This window comes from Panthera leo, chromosome A3 (genome assembly GCF_018350215.1).
Source record: "Panthera leo isolate Ple1 chromosome A3, P.leo_Ple1_pat1.1, whole genome shotgun sequence".
In the NCBI taxonomy this organism is placed as follows: domain Eukaryota; kingdom Metazoa; phylum Chordata; class Mammalia; order Carnivora; family Felidae; genus Panthera; species Panthera leo.
The window spans coordinates 62,171,312-62,190,310 of NC_056681.1; the positions used below are offsets into that span (position 1 = coordinate 62,171,312).

An 18,999-nucleotide genomic window follows, 5' to 3' on the forward strand; every position below is an offset into this window, starting at 1 on the left:
CAGGGCCGTGGCCCCCATTCCTAGGCCTAACCCAGTATCAGGGTTGGATGACTGGGGACAGCGCTGACCTCTGTTGTTGGCTCTCATCTCTCTGCAGGGAACAGGCCCTAGAGCAGGAGCGAGAGAAGCTGCTTCTGCATGATTGTCCTGACCTCTACTCCCTGGATCTGGCTGAAGATGAGGCGCCTCTCACACCTGAGCACAGGTGGGGGGTAGTGGGCACAGGAAGGGACAAGGGCCCATCCACTCTGGGGGGGGCGGGGGCCACCTCTCAAGGCACAGGATTGTCAACTGGCTCTCGGTTTTAGACAGTTCACCAGCAATTTGTGTACATTTATGAGTTATCAAGCTGCCTCCTTTTCTTAAACCTACATTTAAAAAAAAAAACCCAAAAAACCCTTATATTCATTCATTGGTTACAGAAATATTTGATTACCTACTGTGTGTCAGCATCCAGTGGGGGCCTTTGAGGACATGGAGATATAAAAACACAGCCTGCTCTGCCCCGGTTGTCTGCTCAGATTTATAGAACCAGATCTCTTGGGAAAATAACTGCACAAAACTACAGTCTAAGAGAAAACTGTCTTTCAAGGGGAGGATATGGCCATATGACATTTTTCATCTTCCCCTGTCTGGAGAAAAGAAGATGGCTTTTGTCAGTACTGTCATGTGGGCAGGGGTCTGCTGGCCATGATTTAACTGGGCCATTGGCTGGGGGTGGGCTGGTGTTACCTGAACCAGTGTGTCTCAGAGATGCTGAGGGACCACAGTTGAATCCATCTTCAGGGTACCCTGTTAGCCACCCATCTATCCACCTGTCCAGCCAGCCAGCCAGAAAGCATCTATTAACGCCAGCTTTGTGCCAGGCTCTTCTACAGACCCTTGGGATTCAGCAAAAACAAAACCAGACAGAAATCTCTGCCCTTCTGAGTGAAGATAGGTGACGAGTGCTCAGGAGAAAGGAGAAAGAGAGGTGGTATAAGGAGTGTGGAAGGCCTGAGGTTGTGCTTGAGGGTCAGGGAAGGCCTCGGTGAGCAGCTGACTGGCTTCTGGCAGAGCCCTAAGAAGGAGGGGCGAAGCAGCTCTGGGGGCCCTGCAGGGGGAACTTACCTGCAGCCTTGGAGGGGAGGGCAGGGCAGGGGAGAGGAGGTCAGGGAGAATAAGGGTGGGCTTGACATCTGAGCTTTTTCCCTGTGTGAGCCGGCCGCCACTGCTCCAAGCAGGATCCTCTGCCTCTGTGTCAAGAATAGACTGGGGCGCCTGGGTGGCGCAGTCGGTTAAGCGTCCGACTTCAGCCAGGTCACGATCTCGCGGTCTGTGAGTTCGAGCCCCGCGTCGGGCTCTGGGCTGATGGCTCGGAGCCTGGAGCCTGTTTCCGAATCTGTGTCTCCCTCTCTCTCTGCCCCTCCCCCGTTCATGCTCTGTCTCTCTCTGTCCCAAAAATAAATAAAAAACGTTGAAAAAAAAAATTAAAAAAAAAAAAAAAAAAAAAAGAATAGACTGGGGAGCATGGGGGTGGGGTGTGGCGAGGGCAGAAGAAGAAAGACAGGCAAATGAGCCATGGCAGTAATCTTGAGAAGTGAGGGTGGCTGGGATTGAGGGTGGGGGGGTTAAGGAGTAGGCAAATTCTGGATATATTCTTAGGGTGGAACTGAGAGGATTTGTTGGTGAACTGGATGGGGAGGGTATGGGAGAAAGAGGGGAGCTGAAAGGGACCCCTAGGATTGGGCCTGACCAACTGGAAGTTTGGAGTTGTCTAACTTGGGGAAGACTAAGTGACGAAGGCTGGGGTGGGGCAGTTGTGGGATCAGGAGTTCATTTGGGGGATCCCAGAGGTGAGACCAGGGAGACAGCTTGAATACCCTCATCTGGAGAGGCAAGCTTGGGAGGCACCATGTGTAGGTGATGTTTAAAGCCACAAATTGGATGAGATCACCTGGGGAGCGAGTGTATAGAGAGAAGAACAGGGACCCAAGGGCACAATGTAGAGGTCATGGTGACCTTGACAAAAGCAGCTCTGGTGGGTTGCTGGGGACGAACCTAACTGGAATAGTCCCACAGGAGAACAAGAGGAGAGGTGGGAAGAGAAAAATGCACAGTAGCTGAAGGGGGAAATGAAGTCAGAATAGATCTTTCTGTATGTCTTTCTTTTACTTGGTTCCTCCTTCCTTCCATCCCTCCCTCCCTCCTTTCTTCCTTTCTTGCTTTCTTCCTTCCCCCCCTTGCATCTCTCCCTCTCTCATTTCTTCCTCCCCCCCCCCACCCCCCCGCCTTCCTCCCTCCCTCCTTTCCTCAGGAACCCAGTTTCCAGGAGGGGCTGGGGTGGAGTCTGAGGGAATGAGGTCACCTCATGTGACCATGTGGCTGCAGGCAGTTGGTCACCATGCCCTGGAGCATCTGCCTGTTCAGGCTTTGCTTTTTCTGTCAGCCTGAGTTATGTTAGTAAGCATTGGTCTAAGCAATGATAGGTCAAGTTTTCATGCGTACTCTTAAGTTCGCATTCTGCCTCCACTTACTAAGGGAATGTTGAGTGATAACATACAGACTCCTTTGGGGCCTCCATTTTAGGATCTCCAAATGGTTTACATTGCTTTTGTTGCCCAGACATGGTTATGAGCAGTACCTTGTCTGGCTGTGTGCTTTTTTTTTTCTCAAGTTTTTCTGATAGTCATCTCTGGGCTAGAGCAGTGATCAGCAAATTCTGTGTTCATAAATAGTAAATATTTTAGGCTTTGAGGGCCATGCACTCTCTGTTGCAACCACTCAACTCTGCTGTTGTAACAGGGAAGCTCCCATAGACAATGCATAAATGAATAAACATGCCTGTGTTGCAATAAAACCTTGTTTACAGAAATGGGCAGGAGTTGGCCACAGATTGTAGTTTGCTGACCCACGGCCTTGATTGGGAGGACCCCTGCCTCTTAACTTTTACTTTCCACTGTGAAAATCTGTGAGTGTTCAGATTTGAACAGCCATCCCAGATAGTTAGAGAGCTACTCACATGCTGCCTAGAGACCCAGAGAAAGGATGTCATGCAAGTCACATGGTGAACCCAAAAGGGCAGATGTGGTGGAGTGTGGAGACTGAATGGAGCCACTGGGTTTGGGCTAAGGCCTCTTTGGACAAGAGTGCCTTGGTGGCAACATAAGTGATAAACACAATTGTCTAAGTTGGGACTTACGGATTTGTTCCCAGATGTCCTACTCAATGGATAGATCGCCTTGGAATGAAACGTTTTGAACCTCTTTAAAAATCTCTATAGCAAGAATTAACTATTCTTGCTTTTCACCTTTCTAGTGAAGGATTCTGGAAGTCGTGGCTTGGATGTTTTGAAATTCCCCACAGAAGGGAGTTATCTGGGGAACTGGCTTAAGCCAGGTGTTCCAGGCTTTGAAATCGCTGATGATTTTCTGGGCACATGACATTTTCAAGTAGTACTTTGAGAAAGCCTTTTTGACAACAGCTACTTTGAGGTGGTTGTTTTGATGTGGGATCATTTTTGATGGGACAGTTCAACATTCTGCTTCAAAGAAAATTACTCACTGATACACAAAGCCAGCAGCCTCTTCCGTCCGTGAATGGGGCCAAGGAGAGATGTGGGTCTGGAAGGGGTGAGGCTGGGGCTGGGGGCCAGCCACCATCTGTTAGAACAGTTGTCTGTGACCAGGAGTCACATGACTGCCACAGATGCCCGTTGTAGAAGAGACCCCCACAAGCTTCCAGAGCCAGAACATCCCCTCATGCTCTAAGGATTGGCTTGCATCTTGAATAGATGCCATCCTACATTCTCTATTTCTTAAAGTTAAAAGACCTTATGTGTGCTGGGGCAGGGGAGGGGGGAATATTTAAACTACAACATCATCCTTTATCCTTTCTTTGGGGCTGCACAGGAAATCTCCAATTAGACATGGAAGACTCATCTCAGAACTCTTAATGCACATACATTATATTTAATATCACAAAAGTCCCTTTGTATGATCGTTTGGGGGATAGGGCTAAGACCCTTTTACAGATGAGCCTAATTCCTAAAGACTTTTAATAATTTGTACTTTTTTTAAAATACAAAAACAACCTAAGCCGTAAATACTCATAATGGCAAAGAAATTAACAAAACAGAAGATCATTTTACCATTTGTGTGATGGTTTGCAGAGGCTGCTTGCAAAAGGCTCCAGGATCAGAATCTCCCTGGTATTTTCATGTCATTTCCATGCGTTGTGTCACTTCATCCTCAGGATGAGCCTATGACGTGCGTCAGCACCTTTTCTTGGGTCACTTGGCCAGAAAGTGAGACAGATTTCATCTGGGGAGCGGTGGGCTGCCAGCTACACTGCTCCACTTCCAGTGCCAGCTGCTCGCGTCCCAGACCCTGACGGGAGCCCCAAGTGCTGTCCCCCCTCCAAGTTCACTGTCAGGGCTCAGGCCATCCTCCAGTAAGAGGAGGGGATGCAGTGCTTGTAGCTTGTTTGATTTGGCTGCTATTATTGTTGTTAAATGTGTGTTGTGTATCTGTTATATCTCTACAAAAATCAAGCAGAACACAGTTGTATGAAGTAAACAGGAAATGTCTCCTCTTATCCCTCCCCCCAATCCTGTTCCCTAGGGATGACTCCAGCTCATACTTGGGTATATCAGATGCATGTGGGTTGTTGAATGTGTCTAAGAATGTGTGTGTGCATATGTCTGCGTGTATATCTATGCACACACACGTACACACTTCCTATCTGAAACTTGCTGTTTTCACCCACTATTCCCTCTTAAATGGGTCGTTAAATCCTGAAAATTTTTCCCTCTCCCTATAGAGTTAGAATGTGTCCCCTCTTCTTTCTGTTCCTTCCCTGTCCCTGGGACCCAGCTCTGATCTACTAATCAGACTCACAAGGCAGGGCAGGGCCTAGGACTCTGCATTTTAGCAGACCTCCCTGGGGTCTGCTCCTGATCACAAAAGCCTGAGGACTGGTGCCCCAGAAGAAGAGTCCAGGCTCCTTCACTGTGCAGATGCCCTCCCTGACCCTGGCTGCACCCAAAGCTTCTCTCCTCTGCCCCTGGCAGCACCATGCAGGCAGCTCTGTGGCTGGCCCACTTGCTGAAGGCTATTGTGGTGATTTTGTTTACCTTTCTGTTAGGCGTGCAGTGGCAGCCCACGACTGACTCATCTTTCAGCACCTGGCACCTACACATCATGGGCACTCAGTGAAAGTTTGAGCTGAACAAAGCCAATGGGTGGGGCTAGGTTTGGGACCAGGACTTCTGGCTCCTGGACTAATGTCCCAAGCAAGGGATTGGGGTGCATGACAGAGAGTGGGATGGCAGAGTTCCTTGGTCTGCATCTCATAGGCTCCTTCTTTATCAGCAGGTGGCGCTGTCTCCCCCCCAGTCTTGTTTCCACCAGGCCCTGGCTGCGGGGCAGGGGCACCTGCAGGCCTTCCCGGCCTCCCTCTATGCTGCAGACCAGGTGTGCCTCCTGACCCTTGGCTCTCTGGCTCCTTGCTTTGGCAGGATGCTGGTGGAGAGGTTCTCCATGTCACTACAGGTCATCCCACCAGTACATCCCGGTGAAACCGTGTTTCTACCCAGGCGTCATCCCCTGTATTGCATCCTGGACTGTTCACACCTGAAGCCACGTAGCCACCTGGAAGGGCTCTTCCTCAGGTAAATGTCAGCATGGCATGGCCAGGCCTTCTCCCTCATGGAGCCCAGTGTTTAGGACTGCCCCAAATGAGGAAATTCAAAGCCGTGTTTTAGCCAATTTGGATACGTCTGTTTTCAGGGATATAGATGAAACGGTCACACATGTCTACTTATAACATTTAATTTACTGATTTAGATGCACATACTTTGAAAAAGACTGTATTATAGCAAATACTAGGTAAGTTGTGTATTTCCCTATTCATACTGCTTTTTCCTCTCCCACACCCCAGTTTCATGGAACAACTTTAGTCAGACTCACCATACCTGCCTTTGGGGTTGTCTCCATCAACACTGGAGCCACTTTCTGGGCCATCCAGCAGTTTTCCAGAGCACATCGTCGTCATTTCCATCTGCTCATTGGAGACACCACCCTTCAGTCAGTGTGCAATGCTAATGGTGAAAAGTTTGTCCCCGGCCATAAGTGCACACTGTGTTAACATTGGACAGCTGCCCCGTTGCTCTCCTCTGTGGAAGGAAATTTACGTTCATTCTCACATAGCCACTGCCTGTGTTGCTTTTTAAGGGAATTTTGAAACTTTACTACAGTAACACTCAACACTTGCAGTTGTGAATCCATATATCTAAGAATAAGAGAGAAAGCCCGTAGGACTCAGTGCAGTGGCTGTCCACTCATGCTTATGAGGCCAGTGCCCTGCTGGGCCTTGGTGGCCAAGGGGATGGAGAGGAGTCCACGGGACCCACACCAGCCAGCAGGGAGCACAGAACTTGAGCTATCCCTGTGATTTCTTGAAAGCAGGAGTTTTGTTGTCTTTTCCAGCTATTTAGGGCTCCTATGTCTATTTCATTAATTCTAAACCCATCTAATTTCATAATATAAAGGTAACAGCATTTTGATGTCTTTCCTTTAAAACTTTCTATCTCGGGAAGTTTCAAGCTTTACATACTTTATGTAGAGAGAACAGTATAATAATTCTCCATATACTCATCACTCAACTTCCAACAGTCAACTCAAAGCCAATCTTGTTCCATCTCAACCAGTGCCCACTAACGTTGTCCCCTCAGGATTTTTTTAGAGAGAGAGAGCATGAAAGCATGAGTGAGCAGGGGAGGAGGAGAGGGAGAGGGAGAGAGAGAATCCCAGGCAGGCTCCATGTTCAACGTAGAGCCCAATGCAGGGTTTCGTCCTAAGACTCTGGGATTGTGACCTGAATCAAGAGTTGCATGTTTAACAACCGAGCCAGCCAGGTGAGCCATCTCCTCAGGGTTATTTTTAAGCAAATTCCAGGCACATATACTTTAGTCTGTAAGTATTTCAGTTTGTGTCAAAAGATAAGACTCTACCTTTTTTTTTTCAGGACTACCCTTAGATATAACTTAAATGCCATTATTACACCTAAAAAATACATATTCTTCATACCGTTAATATTAGTCAGTGTTCAGATTTCCTCAGTTGTCTTCAAAATGTGTATTATATGATATTCAAACAAGGCCAAATGTCTCAATTAGTCATGACGTGAATGGTGAAATAATATTGTATGGCATTGATGCCCCAACATGTTTAACCGTTTTCCTCATTTTTCTCAACATATATGTTACTTCCAACCTTTCTGTAAGCAGTGTGGTAGAAAACATCTTTATACACAAATAACTGTGTGAAATGTGGCCCCGGATGTGCCATGAGGCGACTGGGCCTGAGTGTCTATCTGCATATTGGTAAAGGCTGACATTGCCGTGATGAAAAGGTGTCTAATAAAGGGGATGATGAAAAGGGAAAACAAGAAACAACAAGGGGTTGTGGGAAAAGAAGAAGAGTAGTGGCACAGGAGAAAGGGGAGGGGCGGAGGATGGGAGAATGGCGGGGAAAGAACAGGAGAGAGGGGAGGAGAGAGGAAGGCGTCTCACAGAGCTGCCTCAGCCGGCTGTGGTCTGTGTGGACAGCATGTTTCCTGTCCCAGACTGGACTGCCAGCAGGAAGTGTTTTGACAGACGAGATGGCCCATGCAGCAGTGACACGGGAGCCCCGGCAGCCCTGCCAAATGGGGCCAGGTGGCCGGCCAGCCTCCCTGGAGTGAGGAATTCAGACCCTCCTCCCCCAAGTATGCTAATGAAGCTCAGTTGAGATGGCTTTGCCAGCCACTGGAGCCGAGGGCCTTTCTGGAGGAATGCCCTCCGCCTTACACATGGTCAGGTCAGGTGGCCCCTGCTACGCAGTGGGTAAGGGCCACTTCCTGAAGGTCACCATTTAGCCTTGGGGCCATCTTTTATTTCCTACTTGTGCCAAGGACTTCAAGCCCAGACACAAGAGAGGGAAATAGTGGTTCAATAATTACCCCCACTGTGCTCAGCCGGAAACACTAAAATGGAGGAAGAATAAAAGGTTACTTGATCTCTCAAGAGACAATATGGTTCGATTTTTTGCCACACAAAAAGCTAGCACTTTGTGAGATTACAGGTAACTTTTATTTTCCTTATATTCTTCTGCATTTTATGAACTTTCTAAATGAACATGTTTTGTTCTTAACAGGAGAGGTTTTAGGGAAAAAAGTGAATGCGACTTTTAAAAGCCACTTCTTGAAATAGATCCACGTCTCCTTACCCTTCTGTGGAGAGGGACATCATCTTCCTCCCCACTGTATGAAGTGGGGAATCTTGGCACAGATTGCCAGGCAAGTGCGGGCAGCCTCAGTGTGTGGGCTCCAGGCCTTTCTCCCGGGCTGCATCCACACAGGTTTATGCACAAGAGCCCATCTCCTGGCGCCCACAGCCCCAGGATTGGAGCTGGCCTGGACGATTCTCTCTCGTCATCACCCAGCTGGATGTATGACCTCGGAGGTCAGTTCCTTGGAACCAAAGTCACATGCCTTTATGGCAGAAGTTGGTACCAGGGGCTGAACCTTTCCCTCCCTTGACAGCAGTTCAAAAAGAAATCTGATCACCCCTAAGGGGAGAAGCATTGGGACCTATGCCCACATGCAGCTCAGAGGCCAGGGCAAACTCCATGGGAAGGGTGGAGATTGCCTGCTGAATTGTTCGTGGCCTTACCTGGGCCCACACAGAGTGTGCAGGAGTGTCAGAAGTGTCCTCAGAGTGTGTCTGCCATTGTTCCTGTGAGGTGATCACAGTGTATACTCAGGGAGCCCTTCTTCCGTGAACACTTCTGCAGGCAGGAGGAGGAGGCCTGGTCTGAGCCCTGTAGATGTAAATGGGCTTGTGCAGTGGATCTCCCTGAGGCCTCTTGTTTTAGGACCTCTTCTACTTCCTGGTGATGCCAGCAAGCTTGGTCCAAGGACCTGGGGGGTGGAGGAAGGGGTGGGTCGCAGAACCAGCCAAGACAGTCCTTGGCTTCACGCAGGGTGGAAATCAAACATGAGCCAGCAGAAGGTGAAAGTAGAGTTTATTGAAGAGAGAGAGAGAGAGAGAGAGAGAGGATCGGAGCGTCTGGAAGACTGGAAAAGAAAAAGAGCAGGAGTCTCATCTTTGTTCAGAGTCTGGGGTTTTTACTGAGGACAGTGGTCTGATGTATGTGTCCTCTCAAACATCCAGGAACCAGTTAGAACAAAGATGAGGGCCCAGGTGTTATTCCTTGGAGCCAAGGGGCCTTGGTTTCCAGATGTCTAGCTCCGGAGGTCTGAAATACGCATATGATAGCTTCCTCAGTTCTCACCTGGTCCTTCCTTAGGTGTTATTTGTTCTAGAGAATCATTAACTCCTGGTCCCTTACGGGGAGGCCGTAAGCTATTTGCATTACAAGGCCTGTGTAAAGTGAGGTGGGGGTGCAGGTCCTAGCAAGGATAGAAACAGGATAAGAAGCAAAGGAAAAAAACACCTTTCTTCCTCATGGGGTCCCTTTGGTTTCCCTGTCTCACTGGCATGCCAGGGTTGTAGCCTGGGTGAAATAAATCCAGCAGTTACGGAGTATGGATGGGGCTGAGCTGCCTAACTGGCTTCGGCTGCCCCCAAAAGTAAAGAGCCAGCGGAAGCAGCCAGCTGGGTGGTTGCTGGGATCCCTGGACTTCTGCCTTTGGAGGGTGCTCACTCATCTTTAAACAAAGGAAAGAAAGAAAAAGAGGAAGAGCAAGGATGAAGGCTCTGACCATTATTCCTTTCTGTTCTCCTGAGGCATTTGACTTAAACTTGCATTTGAAGAACTTGGCAAAGACACAGAAACTGATGCTGTGTAAATAACTACACTTGGTACTTATCCCTCTGCCATCACTTGGGATTCCCAGCGCATTTAGATCCTTTGTCCTCTGGGACTGCTGCCCAAAAAATGGATGAAGATATAGAGGCTAGAGGAATGTGTACTCAGGCGTTATCGGGAACACACAGTCCAAGTAGAAGGTCACAACTCTGCCCAGGAGCCCAGCGTGTTGACCCAAGCTGGTCCTTTGTTTTGTGTGATTCCCCTTTTCGGCTAATCCCCTCCCCTCAATTTCCACCACCACCAAACTCCTCCCCACCCCCCCTGCTTCCTTCTGTTCCTCTGCCTTGCCACAGGTGGCTGGACAGTATTCTGGCTGTGGCTACTTCTTATCCCAGGTGGGAACCTGTCACAGGGATCCTCAGACTTGACAGCTGGGGCTTCTCACCCAGCCAGGCCTGCTTGGCATGTGCTGCCCAGGAGGCTCTGTCCCTCCCCTTCTCACTCCCAGGTCCTCTGACAGTCTCAGGATAACTTCCAATTTAGGATTGGCTTTGTAGCAGGCAAAGGCACCCAGTTGGACCCAGGGTCAGTGTTCTTGGCTTGCGGACATGAAGTGGGTATTTTCACAAATTTAAAATTGATTCTGTAACCTTTCTGTAACCTGCATGAGCTTTGGGCACATACACCTAGTTTCCCCACCCTTTTCCTCCAGGCTCCCCCTCCTGCCGCAGATCACAGATCCGGGGCAGTGTCTGCACAATCAGCCTTATCCCTGCCATTGAAGGGAGAGGGCTCATGGTTTCACCGAGGTGAAGCAGTACTGCCCTCACCGAGCGTGCACACACTAGGCTTGTGATCCAGCTTACACAGGAGATTCCTTGCCTCTCACATAGCTCTAAGCACAGAATTCCTTGAAAGCCATTCCTTTCAAGGCACAGCTGGATCATGCCCTTTCTGCCTATCTCTTGCTCCTTGTCTTATAGGCTAAACCTAACTGGGCAACAGCGAACTCAAAGGCAGCCTGATCTTTTCTCTGGCAGATACTAGGCTGCTGGGAGGCTGGCAGAGCCGAAAAAGGAGACCTTGTAACTAGAGGGTATCTCTCCCTCAGAGCAGCAGTTGGAAATGTGATGATCTGAGCCAACAAGGGCTTGTACAATCAATTCCCCTACTGAGAAACTGGTAGGGTGCCCCCTGAGCAGAATGCCAGAGCCAGAGTCTCCTTAGAGTTCCGGAGTACCAGCCTCCTTGCCACATGGCTCCTGGCCAGGACGTGTCAATCTGTGAGGTCTTCCAGGCATTGTTCACTTGGTTATTGTCTGTGTTCGGGGTGCTGTGCTTGAACCATGCGTGCATTGTGGGGTCAGCCCATGAAAGTGTCTGTGTGACCGAGCACGTGAATTAGAGCAGAGTGTGCCAGCAGCCCTGGGGTGCACACGTGTTTGTATGTACAAATAAAGGTCTATTTTTGAGTGGTCAGCTTCACAGACATAGGAACAAAGCCACTTTCTCCCCTGAACTTAAATATTTTGGAAAAAAATATATACAATTTGTAAATTGCCTGGACATACTCAAAGAGACAGCAACTTGGCTCAGACAAGAATCTTTCTTTTGGAGCATTCTGTTCCTGGCAGATTAAAATATGTCCTTTTTAAAAAGGAGAAGAAGGTTGGGCTTACCGATGAAATTTCTATCTAGAGTCATCTGAAATTGACTGAAATAGAGTTATCTGAAATGTTCTTTGCATGGATCTGGCCATTAAAAAGGAGAACAGACATGAAGTTACTTTTTCATTTCCTGGAATCCATATTCATCGCCTTTGAGACATCATCTAGAACAAGAGAGCAAAGGAGCATTCACAAAATGCAGAGAGTCAGAGAACCCTACCCCAAACCCAGCCTCCCTGGGGGTACCCAGGAAGGGTGGTGAAACCCAGCCAGCCCCTCCGAAGTGACTCTGAAAGCACCATCCACCAGAGGCCCTACGGCCACGTGAAACAGTTCAAGTCGTTTTATAGGGACCTGGGATCCTGTTTGTCTGGATGGTCTACCAGGGCCACAGAGTATTCAAAGCTAGGCTCCTCTCCATGCTGGCAGTTTGATTTTTGAGAGCTTCCTGTAGCCCCACAGGGTCCCGTATGCCTGAGTGCCATCCCCGCCCCCCCCCACCTTGACTCTGCTCCTCACTCACATGGTTCCTGGAGAATCTTCTGTGACACCCGTGTTTGTTATTTCCTTCCCAGAATGTCTCCATCTTGGGCCTCTTTCTGTTATTTTCCCATCTTCTCAGGTGTCCTTTGTTTCGGAAAAACACAAGACAGGTCAGAAACGCTCTGTGTAACTGGATCTCAGACGCTGGTCCCACGTGGGCCCCGAGGGTAATTCTGTCTGCCCATTGCAGCCCAGGCCCTTGGCTAAGAGGTGACTCCTCATCTCGACACAGAGCCTCTTTGCAACCTTGGTAAATACCTCAGTTTTCCCCTCCATCAAATGGAAAGGACAAAATGTACCATCCATTCATATGTTTAAAACACTGAGAGATGTTCATGGAGAGCAAATGATTCTGGTGATGGTGTGGGTTGTTTTTCCTTCTGACAGCTCCTGGCATCAAGGGCTCCAAGCGTTTTTGTCCATAGCAGTTACTGATGTGATTCTGGCATCTGGTAAGGCTGAAATATGGAAATCCCCCGCAGCTTTCGTGAGACAGGCATGTTGAGGGAGGCTGCCAGGCTGGCTGCGTGGAGGCCTCCCCTAACTTCACTCCTCTGTCTCCGCAGCTGCCCACTGGCCCAGCAGCTCTCCTTCCTGCGCAGTGGCCTCCTGAGCAACCTCTACCTACACACCCCCGACTGCCCTGTGCCCCTGCTCCAGTGGCTCTTCCAGGTGAGGAGCACAGACCTGCCACTAGGTGGCGGGAGCATGCTGGCCGAACAGCCCAGTCAGGACTGCATGGGGGGGTGGGGGTGGGCACTTCCTTCTTCTGGCCTTGGGTGCTGCTTGGTCTGTCCCAGTCTGCCAAAAAGAGGGAGGAGAGCTATGATGACAGTCATCACAGAGTTCAGGGACCAGCTCATGGTCTCACTCCATTCCCCCTAGAGTGTGGGCCTCACTGGGTGTTGCCTGAGCCACCAGAAGGCCTCTCCCTGACTACTTGCTACCCTGCAGGTGCTTCCATTGTGTCCAGGCTCCTCTGTATTCCCAAGTCACAGGTCCTGGCCCTGGTCCCACAAGTAGCCTTGCAGTGCCTGTGGAGATGTGAGGGCCATCATGAATTTACAGCTAGGTGTGCCCCAGTGTTTGAACATTTGGCTCTCTCTGTGGAGTTTAGGGTTTCTGGAGAAGTCTAGAGCAGCTGCTCTGTCTTCTTCTTTCTTCCCTTCTTGCTACTGGAACATTTTGCCTTGGGGGTACATGCGTTCTGCCCTGGGCTTGAAACCTTTGCCCTGAGAAAGACAGAACCCAGCAGGGATAGCCCTGGAACCAGCTGCTGTCATCTGAATGCAAGGCATGAGGGTGCCGGCCTTGGCACCCACCCAGGACCATCCCTGCCTGGGGATGGGCAGGTCACAAGTTCCAGCTGGTCCCGTTCCTGCCAGTTGGGGCCTGGACCCCAGCTGTAAATTAGAGCCACCATGCTGGGTGGATTGTTCTAGGAACTCCTCTGCCTGGGCAGACTGGCTGCCTTCCAGAAAAGGCCCTCCTGCTCTCTCCTCTTCCCTCTGGGATCCTTTCCACCTCCCTCCCTGCCCCAGAGGAAAAAGACACCCTCAGCTTCTGGGGCCCCAGTGTGTGGCTGATGCCCTTGCCCCTCCCCCAGGCCCAGTGGGGACTGGAGGGCCAATAACAGGGAACAGTGCAGCCATTATTCTCTGCCTCCTGTCAGTGCAGTTTCTCTTTGCTCCTTGCACAGTATATGACAGAATGCACAATCAGGCATTGGGAGACACAAAGAATCCATCTGAGACGTCGCCCACAGAGGGTCCTTGTGTGACCCTGACACGGCATGGGGTGCCTTCCCTATCAGTCAGCCTGCGAGCAGTGGGCGAGCCCTGCCCTATCTCTTCTCCCACCTGGTCACCTCAGCAGGGGGCCATAGAACAGAGGACCCAGCCCTGAGGCCAGACAGGCACTAGCTGTGAGTTCCAACTCTGCCACTACTCCCCTGTGACCTTGGGCGGGTTATTTAGTGTCATCTCTATGCCTCAGTTTCTTACTCTGTAAACTGGGACCAACTGTCCCATGTGAAGATTAAATGAGGAATTCCTGTGACCTGCCTTGTCCTTATGGTCACAGCACAACTCTGCCCAAGGCCTGGACGTCATCCGGAAGGGATGATGTTAGCTCAGAGGTTCTTGTTCTCCATCTTCAGGAGGAGAAACAAAAGCTCTCCCTCTCCCAACGGCTTTAAGCCAGATAAATGAAAGGGGTGCACTTGGCCCTGGGAGCCTTCTGGGGGAGACTCTGCCCAACATCTTTGTCTCCGGAGAGGGAAGGAGGAGCAGGGCAGCTGACGTCTGCCAAGCACAGTGACCATGTGGCCACTCATGTGGCCACACTATGGGCCTTATCATGATGGACTCTGATATTTCACTTTGGAGGTTTTGGTTTTCTTTCCACTTGGAACATATTTTCTTCTAGTAACAAGTAGCATTTATATATTCATTCATTCCCAGGCATGGCTCGAGTACCTGCTACAGAGTATAGGGATAGAAGGATCTTGGAAATGGTGTCCCAAGTAAATTCTCAGAACGTGGCTATGGTTGGTGCTCAGAGTACTTCAAAACTTCACATTGTTAGTGGGGAGTATGGTTGCAAGAAGGCAGAAATCCGTGGGGGCTCCCTGGAGCTGCTAGTGGGATTCTCCTAAGGTGCAGGGGTGGTTCATGGGATCCAGGGGTGGGGCCTCAAGAAAAGCTAGAATCAGGATGGGGAAGGCTTAGGATCCTAGGACAGGCCTTAGTTTCTCTCTATTCCCCAGGCTCCATGGCCAAGTCAATTCCCAGGAAGGAGAGTCTTATTGGCCCAATAAGGGTTAAGTGACAACTCCCCCCACCCCCCAAGTCCAATCAAAAGTAGCTAGGTGAGTAGGGTCACAGGGCTTCTGGGGCCCTTGTGTATACCTGGGGTTGATCTGAGACCTAGGGGATGGGTGAGCTAGGCAGATTTCTCCAACCTTGCTCATTCAACTGTTTTCTTTGGGAAGGACATACTAAGTTCCCATGGAGACTAGGTCCTGCCGCTTGCCACCCTCCCTCCTCCCAGTGGAGTGTGCAGTGGAGCTGGGTGAATGGGCTTTGGCCTTAGTGTTCATGAATTACTAAGCTGGTCAAGCAGGTGGCATATGCTCTCAATGAATGCATATTCTTGTTGGGAAATGATAACTATGACAAAGTTACAAGAAGCTATGAGAGGAAGAGGGAGGCAGAGTTCTGGTAGTGTAGGTCAGATCCCTGGGAAGACGACTCTGAGACGGGGTTCCCCTGAGCTTCTCTGGGGAGCCCTCCCAAGAGCCACACCTCTGAGGGAGAGCAGCCAGGCAGAGAAAATTTCAGAGCCCACAGTCAGTTCTTCGGGGGGCTTTGAAAGTGGGGTGACCCTTTAAAGTTGTCCCAGTTGAGGCAAGAGGTCCAGGCCTTTGGACTGGCATTGGCCAGTTATCAGACTAAGGCTACACTTGGAGAGGGGGTGTGACTTTGAGGCACTCCTACCCTGCAAGTTCAATGCCCAGAGAGGAACTCAGCTCAGGACTCTCAGCAAGCAACAACCCCAGCCCCCAGCCCCTGGGGATGAGAGCTGTAGGCCTGAAGAGGGAACGTGCCCAGCACGTCCACCACAGCAGGCTCTTCTCTGCACTCTCGGAAGGATGGTATAATATGCAGCAGGGCCGACCATGGGCAGGAACAGGGCCACCAAGGCACTGCCCCACCCCTAAGGCCTAGCCCCATCTGTGGCCAGGATGGCCCTGGGTAGGATGGCCCTGGTGGGGAAGGTGCTGTCCCCCTGCTTTTCTCCATGTCATGTTCTCTCCAGATTCCGTATCCTCAGATTATGATCCTCAGACTCAAGGAGCATTCAAGTAAGGATCCCAGTGAGTTTGAGTCAGGTGGGTGACCTGCACTCCCCACTCGGTTATTCGAGGATCTGTATTCTGTACCAAGCCCCTCCCAGAGCCAGTGGTCCAAGATGACTGTAAGTTAAGGCAGTGACCCAGAAATGACAGGAGGATCATGGAGAGTAGCTGTCTTGTCATTGTCCAGCTGAGTGTACTGAGTGCTTTCGAACTCTCTCTCTCCTCTACACTGGCCCCTGCCCTGGAGGGGGCATGGCCGTGACCACAGGGAGTAAGGGCCAGAAGGACCGATACTCTCATACAAGGAGGTGGACAGAGTAGGAGATTTCAAGTCACATTGGCCTGGGATTGAATTCTGGCTTTGCTACTTACTAGCTGTGTGACCCTGGGGAAGTTGCTTGACCCCTCTGAGCTTGATTTTTCTCATCTGTAAAATGTCAAAAATGGCAATATCGTTCTGCCACGTGGACTTGTGAGGGTTAAATGGAATTTATTTGGTATGGAATAATAAAGGTTTATTACTATTATTATAGGAATGACCCAGCTAACCTGCTTTTTTTCTCCTTCTAGCTGCTGACATGGCCTCCAGAAACTTCTTCAGGAGCCTTTGGCCTCCTGTGGGATCTCAGTGTGAATGGGCTCTTCCATCAGTCTGGTCAGTACTAGGGAGCAGAGTGGAGACTTTTGCCCTGAGTACCCAAGCTCGAGAGCCTATATAATACACAGCTCTCCGCAGCCCTGGAGCATGGCATGCAGGAGAGGTGCTGGTGGGGACACTGCATCACTGGGACATGGAGACATTGGGCCATCTTTGGCTCAGGCTCCAGCATTAGTAAAAAGCTGAGCCAACAGGCTCCTTGGCACCTTGATCTGGCTTCAGACCCATATGTCACTGTGGCCAAGTCCAGGCTGACCTCACAGACTCTTGGGATCCCAGAACAATCTGGAACATGAGTTTTCTGGACTTAAAGGGACAGCTTGCCTCTGAGTTCTTCCTGCGGGCCCCAGTTTGCTTGGGAGGGTTTCAGGAACATCTGCATCTAATCAGGGAAGCTCCTTGTGTTGGAGTCACCAAGGGGGAGGGCCTTGAACCTGTGCCTCCACCAGTAGTCCCCCTTGGCTCCTTGGGTATCAGCAGAGCCCCTAAGTTTGATCCAGGCAAAAATGAGAGCCCTAAGTCTGTACCTTCATCCTGACATTGAAAAGGTGATTTAGGTCATCTCTATACCTAAAGATGTTCAGAGTTCCACAGAGCAATCAGTTTTCCCTTTAGTGGCTATACCCTTCCCATGCTGTCATCATTTGGTACCTGAACCTAGACACTTGGGCACCAAAAGCTATCATGTAGCAAGTTGAAAGGTGCTTACAGCAGACAGGGAGAGGGATTCACAGGTGTCCAGAGCCCGCTTTTGCCCACAGCTGTAATCTGCCCACCCTCCCACTAAAATTTGAAAGCACCTAACCCTAAAGACCAAAGTTATAGACCCATCATGCAGCATTAAGCCCCTGCCCCACTGGCCCTTTGGATTTCTGCTTTTGTGCCTCTTGTACTTAAGGAGTTGATTGAGCTGGGGCCCATCTGTCAAATGAGAGCATTCCAGACTCCCGCATCCCCTCCCCTCCTCCCCCATTCCCCATCCCCACGCTGGGACCCTTGTAACTGAGGTCTTCTGAATAGCACCAGTCTGGGCATCCCCACCCTTTTCATAACCTCTGCCCCTGCAGCCCGAGCTGCCCTTTTTTGAACCTCTGGGGCCTCCTCTGCGGCATGCCTGCCCTTTTGGGGAACAGAGGCCTTCCTTGTCTTGCTCCTCTCCTCCATGCCGTGGTATGTGTTTCCTCCCGCAGAGGCAGAGGGGACATCCCACTCTTTTTTGCTTCTTGTTCCATCGTCCCAGATTCACTTGTCTTATCATCCCCATCAGGAGGGGCCAGGATCCTGCTCTGAAGTTCCCAGCCAGTTCACCTCTGGCTCCAGAGAGTTTCTCATGGTATCACTTGAGAGCCCAGCCTGGGCTTCTCTTTCTTTCCCTTTGGGATAGAGACTGGCCTAGAGAATTCCATGCCAAGGTTGGGATCTTGACGATTTGGGGAAGGTCAAAGTCCAGGTCCACAAAAGAATTGAAAGCAGGGACTTAAACGGGTATTTGTACACCCAGGTTCATAGTAGCATCATTCACAAATAGCCAGAAGGTGGAAGTAACCCAGGTGTCACTGACGGATGAGTGGATAAAATGTGGTATATACATGCAATGGAATACTATTCAGCATTCAAAAGGAGGGAAATCTCTGACACAGGCTACAACATGGGTGAACTGTGAGGACATTATGCTGAGTGAATAAGCCAGGCACAAAAGGACAAGTACTGTACGGGCCACGTATGTGGAGTACCTACAGGCATCAAGTTCGTAGAGACAGAGCATGGAATGGTGGTTGCCAGGACCCAGGAGAAGGGGCAGTGAAAAGTTAGTGTGTAATGGGGACAGAGTTTCAGTTTGGGAGGATGAAAAAGTTCAGGAAATGGACAGTGGTGATGGTTGCACAACAGTGTGAGGGTACTTAACACTGCTGAACTGTGCACTTCAAAATGGCTAAGGGGAAATTTTTATGTTACGTGGCTTTTACCATAACTATAAATAAATAAGTAAATAAAATAAAATAAAATAAAATAAAATAAATAAAATAAAATAAAATTAAAATAAAATTAAATTAAATTAAATTAAATTAAATTAAAATAAAATAAAATAAAATAAAATAAAATAAAATAAAATAAAATAAAATAAATAGGTGCCAGCAGAGAATCTACCAAAAGCTGGAACTAAAAATCAACCGCCAGTTCAAGAAGTATGTGTAAGGTTACATTAGATCTAGAATGGGTATAAAAGGAAGTCGTGCTCCTCAGGATTTGTTAGCAACTTGAGGTGCTCTGAGTGTCCTTGTCCTCTGTAGGACACAGCCCTCTAGGGCAGAACCTGCGAGCTGCCTTCCCTCCAATTTGGAACTGCGATCGAAGTATGTGTTTTCAGGTTGCCTGGCCTTTCTCTTTAGTAAAATGGGGAGATTTGCATGTGTGTAAATTTCCATCCCTTGCTGGAGTTTGTGGTGACTGGCTGTTTTTCACAGACAACCCTGGGGA

At 49.6% G+C, this 18,999-nt stretch overlaps 1 protein-coding gene across 9 annotated transcripts in view; it reads left to right on the top strand.

Annotated features, from left to right (window-relative positions):
* Nucleotides 1-18,999, top strand: part of FAM178B (family with sequence similarity 178 member B) — a 114,267-nt gene that overhangs the window by 26,850 nt on the left and 68,418 nt on the right. For all 9 annotated transcript variants that reach the window (XR_006200633.1, XM_042932073.1, XM_042932074.1 and 6 more), the window contains 4 exons: nt 98-205; nt 5,498-5,650; nt 12,571-12,676; nt 16,434-16,518. Coding sequence is in view for 8 of the 9 variants with exons in the window: in XM_042932073.1 (XP_042788007.1) it covers nt 98-205; nt 5,498-5,650; nt 12,571-12,676; nt 16,434-16,518 (452 nt within the window). In the remaining variant the exon portion in view is untranslated. The remainder of the gene's footprint in view (nt 1-97; nt 206-5,497; nt 5,651-12,570; nt 12,677-16,433; nt 16,519-18,999) is intronic.